The sequence below is a fragment of the Opisthorchis viverrini genome (assembly GCF_000715545.1).
Source record: "Opisthorchis viverrini unplaced genomic scaffold opera_v5_444, whole genome shotgun sequence".
Classification (NCBI taxonomy): Eukaryota; Metazoa; Platyhelminthes; class Trematoda; order Opisthorchiida; family Opisthorchiidae; genus Opisthorchis; species Opisthorchis viverrini.
This window is the reverse complement of record NW_008752101.1, coordinates 151,812-168,383: the sequence shown is the minus strand read 5'-3', so window position 1 is coordinate 168,383 and position 16,572 is coordinate 151,812. Positions and strand designations below refer to the sequence as shown.

Below are 16,572 nucleotides of genomic sequence, written 5' to 3'. Positions count from 1 at the left end.
TGCTGGACAGTGAGCTACGTCGGTGCTGCTCGCCTTCCAGGATGGGGACCGCGTAATCCTCACTGTGCCTGGTTGGAGACACTACAAGGTATGGCTGCCAACCGCTGTCAGTGGCGTTCTTGTAGTCACATTGCCTGAGTGAATGTCTGGAGGTGTTGGCACCTCGGAATGATTGCGGTAAGCTATCACTAAGTCCCTTCCCCGTCCACCTTTACTCTTTCCTTTAAGGCTTTCAAATAAATAAGGGTTGTACGGCAGTGAAGCATCGGTGTTGAACACCAATTTCATGCTGTCTGTGATGGTGATGATGAGTGAGCAACGTAACGGTTGAGTTCATTGTTAAATAAACTGAAGAACTTATTGAACACTCGCACTGAAAAACCCGAAAAGGACAATAATAACCTCAGGGTGCCCCGGTTGATTTTATATTTAGGGCACAAACCAAAAACGACAGTCACAAGAAGGTACCTTTGGAGTAGCTCCCTGAGGAACATGGAGATGAATTTCCGCATGACGAAGGAATTTTCCTGCTGCCTCGGCCTCCTCCGGACGCAGAAGTTGACGAGGTTGTCCATCGATTGAACATGGCGCTCCCGATGAGGCAAATATACCTGCAAACGTGTGTGCAATCGCCACAGACTCTTTCATGACTGCGCCTAAACTGCCGGTAAGCTGAAGACTTCCTGAAATGGATGGCGAAAGGGAAACCCTATAATGAAGTGCACATTTCAAAGGTTTGTGAGAGACCAACGGTCTTGGAGGACGATTCCATCAAGGGTCAGTTTAACACTAACCCACAGATGATAGATTTTCAATAAAAATTTCATCGGACAAACTATAAGCACCAGAAGAAGAGAGAATACAACAGCAACAGCAACGTACCCTTTGGTAGCTTGGGCTCATCCACGTCGGAATCAGACGAAGCGTCGTCGGTTTTTCGTTCGCTTTGCGCAGGTACATCGCTGAACGGCACCTTGTTGGTACACTCGATGTACAGAACAGACCCACCCATGGAAGTCCATGCTAGACCCATGACAACACCTGGTGGGGTCTCGGATTCGTACAGACGGTCGGTGATCCACACGGGATGCCCCACGTACGAGTTCAAATTATCGACACCAACGATTATGGGTGGCTGTTTCTCCACGTTGACCAGTTGATAGGCAACTTTGCGAACAATCTGTGCAAAGTAAAAAGTGGTAGATTAGATGCAAGAATGCGCACCCCAGTAACAAAACCTGCAGCCTATATTCTATGGCGGTAGTAGCAAGCTGAATGAATTGCGGGAACTGACTTAATCCACCGGAATGCAAGCAGCAAGGACGCGAATTTCCTACCTTCATAACAGGCGGAAATGTGGGATAAAGGAGCCATAGCAATAATCAGTTAGCGAGTCTGAGGCCATATAGCAACAATACCTCCATTTAATTCCGCACAACCCAGGACCTTGTAAAACATCATAGTTGCCCAAAGGATTTACAGGATCGCATCAAGTCCTTCCAAAGCCGGCTTCTGACGCCAACCGAAGCTACCCACAGTGTTGATCCCTGCCGTGAATCAACGCCAATAAGCGGCTGATTTAATTATTTGTTCGGCTACTCATGAGTAGCTTGACCAACATCTGTTTATCATAATGCCCGTCGGCTCCCCTGGCGCTCGTTCCCGACGGAAAAGCTAGTCACCCGGGGGTGGAACTCAGAACCCCTCAGACAACGCAAGACCGCGCTATCCGCTGAACCAGATCGAATCCCCTGACAAACCTCATTTTTCATTACTTCTATATTGAGTTCCACTTGATTGTGCTTGTTGGAAATTTGCTTTAAACGGGTCTAAGTGCGCACTTGGATTTCAAGCGTTCCACGTACTACTTCAACACGCTGGCAGCTGAAGACTGTAGACAGTTTCCGTTACCTCCCAAACGCAATGGCTGTTCTGCGCCGTTATCTCTGCATACGACCTACTTACGCTGTCTGACTGTCCGTATTCGTGAGTTTGGTACCTACTCGGTATTACCTCTTTTTCGGCGGTATTGTTGATCGTACTTTCTGATTAATTGTCCATAGAATCAGCCCTCACTACAGGATCTGCGGCCAACATCCGTCTGTTCCTACTGTTTACTGAGTAAGAAATGCGCATAGTCTGATGGCTTCAATCAGTCTTTAAGATACTTAGCCGCACGGAACCTACAAAGCGTTTGTGACCACAGAAAACTAGATAGGGCAGAATTGGTCTACAAGTCAGGACAGGATGAATATGCGTCCTATGCTAGCGGCGACTTGACAGGAGTACGCGGAACGTTCGTCGCAAATAAACACTTGGAACAAAGTGACTTAGGAACGTTAAAATGTGTTTTAGCTACTGAAAACAGAGGAAGTAGCTTACTGAATACGACAAAGTGTTCGGTACAGGTGAAAGTCGATACTCGAAATCCCAAATGTGGGGAGATGGAAGCGTACTGAGAGAGCACAGTTGTCCCGCGAACGCTGTAACAAATGGCCAGCAACTGTATCCCAAACAGACTGGAAATGCAAAACACCTTAACCTACGGAAGATTGCACGGACACCGCGGGCATTGCCTGCATTACACCACAACTTCGGTTGCCGCCAGATTTAGCAGGTATATCGCCCTAAAGTCGTCTCCCACCGTATTGCAATAGATTGATAATAACAGATTTCAAGTCTCACTTAGATCAGTGTAGGGACCGCTCCGTGGCCGTAGAAAGATCACAGGACAATCAGTTTCTCGTTAATTTAAGTTACTATTGTGCACATCAATTAGTTCAAAGTAGATAAAACATTTTCTCGAAGGAAGATACCCACAGGCATGCTGAAAATCCTCCGAAACCTAATGACCAACTTCGTTCTTTTTGAAGCTCATCGGATAGGCGCAGTCCCAGAGTTTCCCTTCAAGCAACCTTATGTCCTGTTTAAATCCAATTTGATTTACGCGCGAAGCTCAAGTGAATCGCGCTGCGCAAAGGCCGCCTGACAACTCGGTTGATAGGTCATTAGGTTATCGCAGTACACTTTCCTCAACGAAACTACTCGCAAGGTTACTAAAGACCCTAACATAGCCCCGAGGAATATCGTAGACGATGGGTTCAGTAGGGATTCACCTGAGTCTCCGATGAACACACAGAAAGCAGTTTCATGCAACTTCTGGGCAGAACTGTCTTTCAGTTGACTCCCAGAAGGAATTTCGAGAATTTAGGGGGTAACGAAAACACAGATTTAGGGACGCTAGTCACTAGAATATCTGTTGTTGGTCCGCCTATTTCGACGTCTGAATAAATTTGTACTCTAGTTTTACGTTCTTGGTTGCTTTGCCGTCCTTCTCTAACAAGTTTCCCTTGGTATGGGGAACCAGGATGTTTATGCCGCACACTCTCATCTCGCATTGGGATTCCAGTGAAATCCGACAAAGTGACATGGAAGTACGTTGTGAAAATGATCAGTCTCGGTCGCGAACGTGCAACCGTAGTTCCACTTGTCTTCCCTCACACCGATTGCAGGGATACCAAAAAATTCTAGGGGCCACACCTGATACAGGACTTTGAGAACTGAGCTGTTAGGGACGTTAGGATCCCAAAAGACCGTCTATTTGTTAAATTATTGTTTTCCAAAAATTTGAATTTTCGCGCCATTTCCGCCATGTTGCACGTTTTTCCCGAAAAGACGACGCCTCTCTCCTATTGGTCGGTTGCACTTTGAGTGTGCTAACATATTTATTACTCTTCAAGGTCGTTCAGTACNTGCTCCATCTGTGCTTTGCTTTTGGTTAAAGTTAGACTAAAATCCGCCATTGTTACGTAATCAGCCAACAGCGCATAGATACATGAACAGGATTGGGAGGTAGCAGCGATGTCAGCTACAAATGTTACAGAGGACCATATATATTGACTCGCATTATCGCCCCAGCAGAATACCAGTCCGTCCACACGACTGTTTGTCTTTCCTTTGGTTTTTGTTGCATTTCTGAAACCTCACGAGTATCGCAACACAGAACAACCTAACTGTGTGTTCGGATTCTGCCTTTAAAGTATTACAGGCATCGTTACAATAAGTTCTACAGCAGCCTAGATACCGCAGCATTTTACCCTTAGTTTGCTTACACTTATTCATACATCATATAGCTTTCGGCCTTAACGGGTAAATCTTTTTTAAAGCTGCAGACGCACATATGTGAAGAAACGAACTCGCGAAGTGTCCAGAAGTAATCACATACTGAGCATTTTGCACATGCCAAAAACTAACGTATTACACGTTTTCCAATAAGCGACAGACATAAAATGCAGCAAACAGCCGAAACGATGGGTGGTTTGATGGTCCAGCGAACATTGGGGGCCTTGAGACGAATAAGGCACCCGAACGGAAGAAGGCGCCCAACAAACACGGAGTGTGCACCAAGCAGGCTACAACAGAGAACCCGAGGGGTACGGGAATGACGCTCATATGTAAATCGATTGATCGATCGATCACTTGACCAGTCATAACGGAGAGCTGATCCGGCAGTCGGTATTCGTGTTACAATATGATATGACAATTCAAGCTGACAAGCTGATCACATGGCGGAATTTCCTACGAACGATCTCGGTAATCTTCTGTCTGTGTCAATTTTGGGTACACAACTAAAGTCTAACCTCATCAGTTGGAATATGAAAGAATAAAGCGTTCAGCTGCAGCACCCTTTCGGTGCCTCGCTGCTATGCCACCCGAAGGAAGCACGAGGGCTGGAATACTGCCAGGTTGCCCAAGCCTAGAGAGGGAAGTCGAGAGGCAGAGGTCGGATTCGAACCACGGACCTTCCGGTCAGTAAATTCGTGCTCTTACCACTTGTGCCATCAGGTGGAATATACGGACTAACGAGGGGAGGTGACCAGCAATAACGAAACATAACAGCAATGGCTCCCTGAGAGAGAACCCTGTGGAGGGAAGTTGTCTTCTTGAGAGGCACAAAGTAGTGCACCTCATCGTCCAAAACTTGGTCAATGGACGATGTAATCAATCAATCAATTTAACAGCTATAAACCACGTACCATAGGCGCCTTGGTCCCTGGTAATGCAGTTTTGATCGCCGGAAATTGGGAGAGGGTGGGACAAACAGCCAAGCACTGGAGGCGATAGCGTTGATGCACGGGCACCACTGAGTGCACGATTTGGCCAGTTCTGTCAGTGTCATTAACCACTGGTGAGCTCAGTAGGGGGAGGGTCTCCATGCATGGGGCGGCAGTTTGTGACCCGACTTAGCTTACTGGTTAGTGTTTTTTATACTTTGTTGCCAGTCCATGTACTGTCCACCTCTCGGTCGTTCCCACTCGGCGTAGGGCTAGGCGATACCCCGATGGCAGGTTGTACTCAACAGCTGGTCTTGATTGCGGGGGGGGGGAATTGGGACAAATGATCAATGCTGTCTTCTGTGTCTCATTAGTTAGGTGGGCAACCGGGCTGATCAGTGTACGGAAAGACCTCTTTCAGCTACACTTAAACACGACTGTCTATGATGAACTTTGAAGACAGTGACTCGCAGAAAAAATGAAAGAAATACGTCATAACATGCTGAACGAGGGCTACGAGAAAAACCGTACAAATTCTACCTTTTCGATATGTTTCTGCAAATTTCGCACACCGCTCTCACGACAGTATTGTTTGATGAGGCGCACCAATGCAGCATCTTCTAAATTCATACGATCGCCGGTCATCCCACAGCGGTCGCACGACTGAGGGAGGAGATATCGCTGAAAAGAAAGGGAACGATAATTAGCGACTTCATTTGGATGGGGATTTGGGTTAATATCGAACGAAAATCGACCAACTGTTTCACAGTCTAAGACGTTTCGGCAGGAGAGATAGAAAGACAAATGCGTGGTACCGATAGGCAAGCAATGCGGGTGAATTTCCCGTGCTGTGATTTCAAATCCTGTTGATCGGAGAGAACTGCATAAACCCCACAAACAGTGCCAGCGAGGTCTACTTCGAACTGGGGGGGGGTATGGCAGGCACCAATTCATTCACATGGAATTAGAAGGCAGCCAAGCTAGAAGGATAGCTGAAATTCAATCGTTGTGTTGCTCATCCAGAGGTTCGGCTCAGAATGGATTCGAAACAATTCCATAACAAATCACAGATGTTAACGACAGAAACCAGCAATAGATGAACGTGTTGTCGGTAGTTTAAGTCAAGTTGCAACAACAAACTAAACGTAGGATGATTGATAAATGGTGATAGGTTCTTGTCTGTGCACTAAAGTCACACAATCGTAGACTTGCTGGAATTCGGACCAATTAATACGTGGTAGCACATGATCACTGTCCGACAAAAAACGAAATCCTGATTGTATTTGGTGCAATATGGGTATACCGTCTAGTCACGAGCCTGAGCATATGCCTCTTGATCGCAACAATGTTTCGCGATCTGCACCAAATCGATTGCAACCTCTAGAAATTTCAGAAGCTGGGCGCCTAATCTAGCCCCGCTGATCCGGATATGCCTTTTACCGGATGGGACAAATTATCGGTAGACCGCCTCGTCTAACTCCGGACAGGGCCGACTGCTCGCATGAACCATCGTACTCGGAAAACTTGAATTCTCAATCCACTACTTTGTGATATGAGTTAAACGTGAAGTTTTCGCAAACGCATTGCGAATAGCCATCCACGCCAAGATTTCTTTGCGAGCTAACCCTCAGCTGATTCTTACAAATGTGAATATCAACGTAAACAAAAATGGATTGAGACAACTGAAACCTAATGTACAGGCTATCTAGCTAACAGCCACCACGGGCGCAAAGGTGGTGGTCGGTGAAGCACGTGTGTATCGTCTGTTTATGTGGGTCAAGGTGGCATAACAAAACGAGAAAATAAATCTGGTGGTCGGGAAGCACGTGTGTATCGTCTGTTTATGTGGGTCAAGGTGGCATAACAAAACGAGAAAATAAATCCGATCAGTGAGCGGCAACTACCCCTGCTGTGTGAAGCCATCTGGATCGAATTGTGCTTGGTAGTTTAGTGGTGATAAGATACATGACAGCAAAGGCTGTGCCGTCATTTACTAGGTTTCCCGTGTCTACGAAGGTGTGCGAGTACGTCTCACACATCTGAAAAAAATCGTCCAGCTCTAACACCCTTCCGGTGCCTAGCTGCCATGCCACCTGAAGGAAGCACGAGGGCTGAGATACTGCCAGGTTGCCCAAGCCTAGACAAGGGAAGTCGAGAGGCGGAGATCGGGTTCGAACCACGGACCTTCCGGTTAGTAAGTTCGCCCTCCTACCACTTGAGCCATCTCGGTTCTCTCACACATCTTAATCGCAGGCTATCATGAAATTGCACGTCTGCTCATGGTCTCCTCAAATTTCCCAACGGGAATTCTGTCTTGTTTATTTCTGAGTATTACTCAGCAGAGGAAAGTGTTTTGGCTGGCACCTTGATCACCCGGCAAACGATCTACTCTAAAATTGTCTCTTAATTGGAGGGAACGCTGAATTCATGATATCCGTAGGTTGGAAACCGTTTTCTTTATAAAGAGCAAGTACAGTAGCGACGGAGCCCTTGTGTACCCTAGCAACTGTGCAAAAACGTGCCACAACTGAAAAACCAAAGTCGGGAGATTGCACGTCCATGGTCTCCTCAAATTTCCCAACGGGAATTCTGTCTTGTTTATTTCTGAGTATTACTCAGCAGAGGAAAGTGTTTTGGCTGGCACCTTGATCACCCGGCAAACGATCTACTCTAAAATTGTCTCTTAATTGGAGGGAACGCTGAATTCATGATATCCGTAGGTTGGAAACCGTTTTCTTTATAAAGAGCAAGTACAGTAGCGACGGAGCCCTTGTGTACCCTAGCAACTGTGCAAAAACTTGCCACAACTGAAAAACCAAAGTCGGGAGTCAAACTTACCTCTACCGGGCGCCCTTAGGGGTCGACCATATGCATCTAACAAGCAACATTTACTCTGTTTTTTAAAGAATAGCCTACGATTTCGAAAAAAAAACGTTTTGATGGACAACCCTACGTAAAACAAGAACTGGAGATATAGGGTCATCATCATCATCATCGACAGCATGCCATCAGTATTCAACACCGATGCTTTACTGCCGGTGGACAAAAAGGATTGAACAGTATGATCAATCTTACCTTGGCAATTTCCAGTTTCTCGTCTTCCACGTAGCCAGAAACCTCGATCATTTCCATTCGGTCTCGAAGCGGCTCGGGAATAGTATCCAGCTGATTGGCTGTGGTGATGAACAGCACGCGGCTGAGGTCCACAGTCACGTCCAAATAATGGTCGAGAAAGTTGGCATTCTGTTCGGGGTCCAACAGTTCGAGTAGGGCGCTGGCCGGATCTCCTTGCCATCCACGACCAAGCTTATCTATCTAAACACATTTGGGAGAAGGGACAGATTGGAACATATTGAGGGGAGGTAAACACGGTGGGGAGCGGTGGCAGATAAGGGCACATGGATGGTACATACTTCGTCAATTAAGATCAACGGATTCTCCGTTTTCGTCTTCTTGGAAGGGACAGATTGGAACATATTGAGGAGGGGGTACAGTTGTTGGGGAGTGGTGGTAGATAAGGGGCACGTGGATGGCACATACTTCGTCAATTAGGATCAACGGATTCTCCGTTTTCGTCTTCTTCAAGCACTGGATAATCTTGCCAGGCATTGCTCCGACATAGGTCCGACGATGACCCTTGATCTCTGACACGTCAGACATACCACCAACGGAGAACCGGAAGTACTGGAATAATGCAGAAAGTTTAATGGGGTTCATCGAATTTCCAAGCTTACTTTTCGATTCAACGCTCTAGCGATCGATCGAGCTATGCTCGTTTTCCCCACACCAGGCGGACCGTGGAAACACAAGATTTTGCCTTGGGTGGTACCTTTCAACTGACTGACTGCGATGAATTCCTGAAAGACAGGGAAAACGGAAACGAACGTATTAGGCGGCCAAATTAATTAGAGCTCTACTGAAAGAAAATCCTCTTGAAGTTGATAAAGAGCATGTCCCTTATGCAACCAACGTGAAACCTACCAATATGCGCTTCTTCACATCTTCCATACCATAGTGATCTTCATCGAGGATTTTTCGCGCTGAAGCCAAGTCCAGATGTTCCTCACTCGTTATACCCCAGGGTAATGTGGTTAACCAATCCAGGTAGTTTCGCGTTACACTTGAATGGAAAATGAAATGTAGAAATCAAAAGACGCAACAGGGATGTTTCGTATGCGGACTGTTAATGTCTGAACAACAGAGGGAGGATGAGGAAGGTACAAGTGTAATTGGCACAAAGCTGTATGAATTGAATACTTTTGTAATTCGCTGTCAAGTCATTGACTGCNTTGAATACTTTTGTAATTCGCTGTCAAGTTATTGACTGTCCACGTGTTGGTCGCCTCCATTCATAACCGGGCTGGGTAATAAGCGATCTGTGAGGCAGATGGTCCTGATGAATCCAATATCTAAATCTGTGGGCTATCTATGGCCTACCCAGACAGATCGGACATCAGTGTCAAAGCAAAGTAGGCCAGGAGATGTCTTAAATGGTTAGAATGCGAATTTACTGACCAGAAGGTCCGTAGTTCGAACCCGACCTCTTCTTCTCGACTTCTCCCGTCTAGGCTTGGGCAATCTGGCAGTATCCTAGCCCTCATGCTCCCTTCGGGTGGCATGGCAGCTAGGCACCGGAAGGGTGCGATCGATACGAAGAACAAACACATGTATCCAGTGCGACTGCATTGTCTTTCATATCAGCTTGGTCATTGATGAAGGCTTAGTGAACAGTCCCTCAGGTTTGAAGATGGAATACACTGTTTAGAAGAAAACACATGTATCCAGAGCGAATGCACTGTCTTTCACATCAGCTTGGTCATTGATGAAGATTTAGTGAACATTCCGTAGGCTTGAAGATGAAATACACTGCTTAGAAAACCAGATTAACGAAGTGCATAATTGCTTCGCTCCTAATAGGATTTTGACTCAAAAGCCTCGGTTAAAGGGGAGACATTCGTACCCGGATAGCATCCCAAGAACATTGCAACCACAATTAACTTCATACCACATTGGTGATATAAAGTGAGCAAATCCCCATTGAAACAAAAACTGAAGTCAGATGTACAAGCGTGAATTAAAATCCAATGCAGGTCGGAAGTAAGGGCGAGGTAGCGCAAACCTTACAATGGTTGCAGCAATTAGTAATAGTGGGGCGAGATGGCGCAAGTGGTTAGAGCGCGTATTTACTGACCGGAAGGTTCGTGGTTCGAACCCGACCTCTGCCTCTCGACCTCCCCTGTCTAGGCTTGGGTAACCTGACAGTATCCCAGCCCTTATGCTGCCTCCGGGTGGCATGGCAGCTAGGCACCGGAATGGTGCTACAGCTGGAAGTTTAGTGACCACTTATGGGAGCCAGTAGGGAGAAATGTAGGAAAAAGTCACAACGCCGCCGAGTGCAGGATACTTTTGTGTGATCACTACAAACTGTCATGAGATCACCATCAAGCATCAAAGATTGCAACACACATAGTGGGCTTGGCTGTCAGAGGAAAGAAGCCTCAGTAGAAGGTGAAACGAGGGTACTTATTGTAAAAACAAAACCTACGCTGCTAAGCGAAGTGTCTACGCCACATCTGAGCACCACGTTGGAGAAAGAAGCTGTTAGTAGGATCGATCCAACACTTTTGGCAAACCTCATTCAAGGCAACCCTAGCAAACAAGGACACAGGCGTTAGCTAGGCAGTTCGACTAAGGAGTGACAAACAGCTCTCTAAGGGGACCAGTGCTTGATCATCCAAGCCTCGAGAATATCACCAGATGAGATTTGCGGATCAGAAGAGAAAAAAGACTTTTATAAACATAACGATAACGATAGATAAGCCAGGTTTATGGAACACTATCAAGGCCACCGCTTACATCCTGTACTATGCACTCAGAGGAGCCCCTTTGAATGTTGAATAGGAGGGACCCGGAGGTCCAATAGGGCGCAGCCCCATCAAAGACCACTGTTCATATAAATGGGGACCAGAGGGACATAAAATAAGACCGTTTAGATAGACAACAAAACCAGCCCACCACGGATGGCTGTCCAAATCTGTTTGAAAAAATCAAATCAACAAGTTCAAGTTCACGCCACCTACGATCTTTAGTTAATTCATCCAGCGGCGAGGCTTGTCTTCACTCACACGCTCCACACAGGTGTGCACTCAAACAGACGAAGATGCGAGCGATCACAGTGAGTCCCACTTATTGAGGCCCTTTTAAAGGCAAACCAGACGCCAGTATAGCTCGCAGTAGTGTCTCTAGCGTGGAATCCACATTTGCAAAGAGGCCAGCCCTAGGCAAAACCTAATAAATCCCTTCTCCTGTTCGTGTGAACTATTAATGCTGCATTTTTAGTTTGACAAGTGCAAAAACCACACAAGTTTCACCGGCGAAAGCGGGATGTTCTGAAATTCAACCGACTGAACAACGATCCGAAAAATAAACGTCAGTAACACTTACTTGAACTCAGATGAGTGGTTATCCAATACACTTAGTTTGTTCAACTCTTCCTCAATCACTTCCATCACCGCCTCTGGCACTTTGAGATCCTACAGAGCGAAGAAAAACATTCGTTTATTAGACATCCAGCAGTCATGCGGGATAAACAGGGAGAGTACGGGAAACACATAACCAGAGCTCACCTTCAAGCGCGATCGAAATTTGTCCACAATCGTGTCCTTATCGTCCTTCTCTAAACCCAATTCACGTTTGATCACTTTCAACTGCTCGGTGAGCATGTAGCGTCGATGCTGTTGCTTCACCTTTTCCTCCACTTCACGACCGATTTGCTGTTGCAATTTGCCAAGTTCGAACTCTTTCTTCACCAAATTCAAGGATAATAGTAAGCGGTTTCGAATATTCATCTCCTCTAAAACAGCTTGCAATTCGTTCGGTTCGCCTGCGCCACTCAGGGCGGCACCTGATTGAAAAATGACAAGCAACGGTTGATAGATATGGCTCTTCAAGCTGGAACCTCCGAACTACTTGCAAACTATGAGTAGTGATACATCAGAGGGGAAACATCCACCTAACTTGGCAAAAATATCCCAGAGTTGATAGAGTACAGGGCGTGATTGACGGACTGCTTTCTGCTGATGATGAATAGCAGCGTTTAAACTCCTTTGGAAAGTTGGCAGATAGTGATGAGATTCGAAGCCTATGGATTCTAAATCCCTAAGGAATTCGGGAGAACAAATAATTAGCTTTGAAGCGTAGGTTAACCTCGCAAACAGCCACATTGGTAATGAACACCGAGACTCTGATGCCACAGACAAAAGTTGAAAAGCTCCGCAATGTCTACACTATTCACTGAAAAGCGTCCCATTGAAATGCACACATTGCGTTCATCGTTCCAGCTCGTACGAATGTACGCCCTCTCGTTGTGTCACTTAACTGGGGATCACATTGCCCCTAGATTCCAAACTGTTACGGTGTTAAACAGAATGCATTGTCAAACTTGGAAGTCCTATTATTCGATCCTGAGTGTTAGCGTTCAAACGGCGGACGAAAATTGAGCGCATTAGCAATGCCCTTCACAGATAGTGCGTCGACGGATTCGCATTTTTCGGTGGACGACTGACTAACTAGAAGCAAAAAAGAATGAGTTCAAGATTAAAAACGTTTGGTTGGGCACTGAAACTGCACCGCATCAATTCGGAAGCGAAGCTAGTCAATCTGTCAAGTATAATAGACCTCAGAGGATCAGTGAGTGTAATTTTAACGCCCAGTACTATGTACGGATACATTTTGTTTCATGCTGTATCTTCGAGCTATATGACAGTGAAAAAGTTCGATTGGGTGACGCGAAATCGCACATTTATTTGCAGTAAGACGATCAATCGAGGAATATACTGGGTGTAGTTTGCTGAGCTTCGAGAAGCGTAGTTTAGCGTAACAAAGTTGCAAAGCGCCTTCAATAGTCGTTCAGCTGTAACACCCTTTCGGAGCCTAGCTGCCATGCTATCCTGAGGAAGCACGGGGGGTGAGATACTGCCAGGTTGCCCAAGCAGGGAAAATCGGGAGGCGGAGATCGGGTTCGAAACACGGACCTTCCGACCAGTAAATTCGCACTCTAACTACTGAGACATCTCGCCTTCAGTAAAGTATTATCTGAAATTGAAAAATTTCACGTGTAGTCCAACTCTGAACAGCCTGTACCATTTATGGGGTAGGGGGATTTTATAGGTCCGACAAGCCCTCCACCTGTTAGATCGTCACTTTGAGAACCACTCAGACACAAATTACGTGATGTGAATCGAGTAGTACTGTATCCCGGCTAATTAAAAGTTGACCACACTAATTGATCACCCGCAGCGGAATGGTGAAGTTCAACCGTCCAATCAGAACGGTTCTGAATTCGAGAAAAAGAAGATCACAGCTGACTGAGACCATCCTGGTATTGACATTCGTGCGAGCACATGCGCCTAAGAACAGACTGCATGACAATCAGGACCTTCAGTCAAAACATCAGATTGGGCTAAGGATAGCTCAACGGATAAAGCATGAACTCACTAATCGGGTGGTTGAAAATTCGAACCCACACGCGGTATTTCGACTGCTCCAGGCTTAACTCGGGCAAAGTGGCAGATTTTCAGCTTTCATGCTTCATGTAGTGTGGCAGTGAGTCACCGAAGGGGCGCTACAAATGAACTGTTATTATCATTTCAAATAACTGGTTACACAGCAGCGGCGGCTAATATGAGTAGTTCCGAATCCTCAGCCCTTCTGTCTTCTACTCATCGGGCAATCTGGTATGCGAGAATCTAGGAGTGTCACGTGAAGCTTGATGAGTGACGAAGGCGTATGAGCCATCAGGTAACAGTCAAATGACTGACAGTCAAATGGCCCTGCGACGTTTGCTTGTGGAGTGGGAAGGGGTTGGGGAGGGACATCGATGGACGCTGAACTGCGCGGGCAAATGATACTTCCCGGTTGCCCAGGCCGAGGAAGGGGGTTTGGTTGAGGTACCCCACCTTGAGCCTTCGACTCAAAAGTCTGACCCACAAGGCAGTGGGATGACGTAGGGTTTTGTTCGGGGACCCTGACCCTAGCCTCTGACTCAAAAGTCTGACCCACGAGGCAGTGGGAGAATGTAGGGTTTTCTTTGGGGACCCTGCCCGGAGCCGATGACTCAATAGTCTGACCTGCTCGGCTGCAGGGGGTTGGCCTAACCCGAGGGCGCAGGGAATAAGGCATTACTGTCTCATTCCTGATGCGGCTGCGCACAGCAGGTGCCTTTTGAGCAGCACCGGGCTCTTTGGTTTTAAAAGTATTTCGACCGTATTGGATAATGCGCCGGCGGTCACGGTCAACCGTTGGGCGATCGGAGTGTGCGGTTTTTGGGGCCGACCTTTTCTAACCCGTCCTTCCTCGGGGGAAGGCGGCATCGCTGCTTCCATAAATATGGACATGCTGGTCGCCTGGAGGGAAACACCTTACTGCCTTCACACTCCTGTCGCAGAGGACAGTACGACTTTACCCCCAGACCGCCTGGTAGCACGATTACTCGTAGTACGGCGTCTCGCTGCTCCCCTTTAGCCTTCCTGGCATGGTTGCACCTTGTGGAACGAAGTTCCAGCCAGTGTAGCTCGCGGGATCATTGCAGCACTCAAGCCCGACCACCACGTCAAGGTGGCAGCTTAAGGTCGGGCCATCAGACAACGGTAAGATTCAATTCCTTACTAAATAAAAGACACCGAATTCTTTCTCAGTACTGTCGCTTTCCGCATAAGAATCCATTGGCTAGGAGATGGAACTATGGAAGGTTCACGGTCGCTGATCTAACGTCAGACGAAGTATCGTATGGTTCCGTTTCCCTTAGAATTAGCACTCAGTTTTATCCACCTTAGCTGCTGACACTGGTTTAGAAGTGAGGAGAGAGGCAGGTGGTATCCAAGCACAGCACAACAGCGAAGACATGCGAAGTACACTTACCCAAATCGCTAAGGTACACCGGATTGTCCGCGACCCGCTGACCAGCTTGCAACATGGCCAATACATTCTCCCTACAAACGATAAAGCAAGAGATGAGACTGTAAAACGGCGGCAAACCAGTCAACATGCTATCAGCTTCCAAGCAGTCGGATGGAGGGGACAAAACCTATATCCGAATGACGAGCTTGGTAAGAAATCACAAGCGGTTGATGTGTAAAGATGAACCGAGTGTTGCATTCCGAAGAGAAGTGTCACCTACGATAACCTGAGTCATTTTTGCAACTATTGGGTGGAGGCGGAGTTGGGGTTTTCAGAAAAACTACCCAACGATACTACGCATTCAGTTTTACTCCAGGGTTTCGAAGGAAACTGAAATTAGAGTACAGACTTTGCCTGGACATCAGACTACTCTTAAGGCTGATACAATCGTTAAACAACTTGAATATGAAGGTACATTCCATTGATGAGCACTGTAGACACGGGATTCAGTGGAGTCCACCGTTAGCGTTAACCTATTTCCCAAATGGACTGTAAAGGGACCGATTTTTAGACGGCCGACTTGGCTAAAAAGCCTGACGACCCAAAGACTCTTAGCCAGAAGATGGTTCTACTTAAAGGAAACTACTCACCAGGTTGCTGAAAACTCTCCGGATAGCCCAGACCGGTTTCGCCCTTCTTGGGGCTCATCAGGTAGGCGCAGCTCAAACTCCAATAAAAAGACCCATTGACAATTCCCAACCAGTGTTTATCGGCAAATGTCTCGTTTGCCGAATTCGCCTTGCCACTCAGAAAATGGAACATGATGGAAAACCTTCATCCGTGCCAAATGAGGTCTGCGATAATTGCCAGCTGCAAATAACGAGTCAACTGCTCTCACATAAATCGGGGAGGGTTGCACCTCCGTACGTACGATATCTAGTCAGTTTCATCAAAAACTAAACGAACACGATGTCTGTCGAAAGTAGATAAATTTATTGTGAACAGAGAATAAACTGGGCACAACAAGATGGATAGGAAAAGGACTTTCTGATATACAGTTCCCAAGACTCGATGTACTCAGGAGTATTTCTGAAATCTGCGGAACATCCTCCAAATGCTTGACATTAACGTGTACATACTGTTGACAATTCCTCAAAGGTGATATCTGAAGCTCCACGCGAAATTGCTACTTATATTTGGCACTGGTAACATGAACCACTGAGGAAAAAACCTAAGTCCTTATTAGTGTAATGAGTGGGCAATCAAAGAAGCGAGCCAAGAGCCGACCTAGGAGCACTCACGTGGGAATTCGAACGCGGGTCGCCAAAACAGAAATCCTCGAGGCTATCCACTAGATGATTTCGGGCAACGAAACCTTGATTTGCAGACTCAATTTACTAAGGTCTGGCGGTAGTAAGCCAAAAAACCGAAAAGGTAAATGGAAAAATGGCCATAGCTGGCGAGACAGCGATATCCTTTGATCCTCCAAGGAGTGGAATTCAGATTCACGTAGCGACTCATTATCATAGACAGCAACATCAGTGTTGGCACTGATGCTCCACTGCCGTACAACCATAAGGTTCGTCTAGTTATATATATATATATATATATATATATATAT

At 46.5% G+C, this 16,572-nt stretch overlaps 2 protein-coding genes across 2 annotated transcripts in view; one reads left to right on the top strand and one right to left on the bottom strand.

Moving 5' to 3' along the window:
• Positions 1-16,572, bottom strand: part of T265_11068 (hypothetical protein) — a gene marked incomplete at both ends in the record, with an annotated part of 33,289 nt that overhangs the window by 3,519 nt on the left and 13,198 nt on the right. The window contains 10 exons of the mRNA XM_009177618.1: positions 469-683; positions 883-1,180; positions 5,595-5,735; positions 8,130-8,369; positions 8,595-8,738; positions 8,789-8,911; positions 9,036-9,174; positions 11,499-11,587; positions 11,681-11,958; positions 14,973-15,043. Coding sequence (XP_009175882.1) covers positions 469-683; positions 883-1,180; positions 5,595-5,735; positions 8,130-8,369; positions 8,595-8,738; positions 8,789-8,911; positions 9,036-9,174; positions 11,499-11,587; positions 11,681-11,958; positions 14,973-15,043 — 1,738 coding nt within the window. The remainder of the gene's footprint in view (positions 1-468; positions 684-882; positions 1,181-5,594; positions 5,736-8,129; positions 8,370-8,594; positions 8,739-8,788; positions 8,912-9,035; positions 9,175-11,498; positions 11,588-11,680; positions 11,959-14,972; positions 15,044-16,572) is intronic.
• The window catches only part of T265_11067 (hypothetical protein), a gene marked incomplete at both ends in the record, with an annotated part of 26,949 nt that continues 11,023 nt past the window's right edge, over positions 647-16,572 (top strand). The window contains one exon of the mRNA XM_009177619.1: positions 647-667. Within this exon, the coding sequence (XP_009175883.1) occupies positions 647-667 (21 nt within the window). The remainder of the gene's footprint in view (positions 668-16,572) is intronic.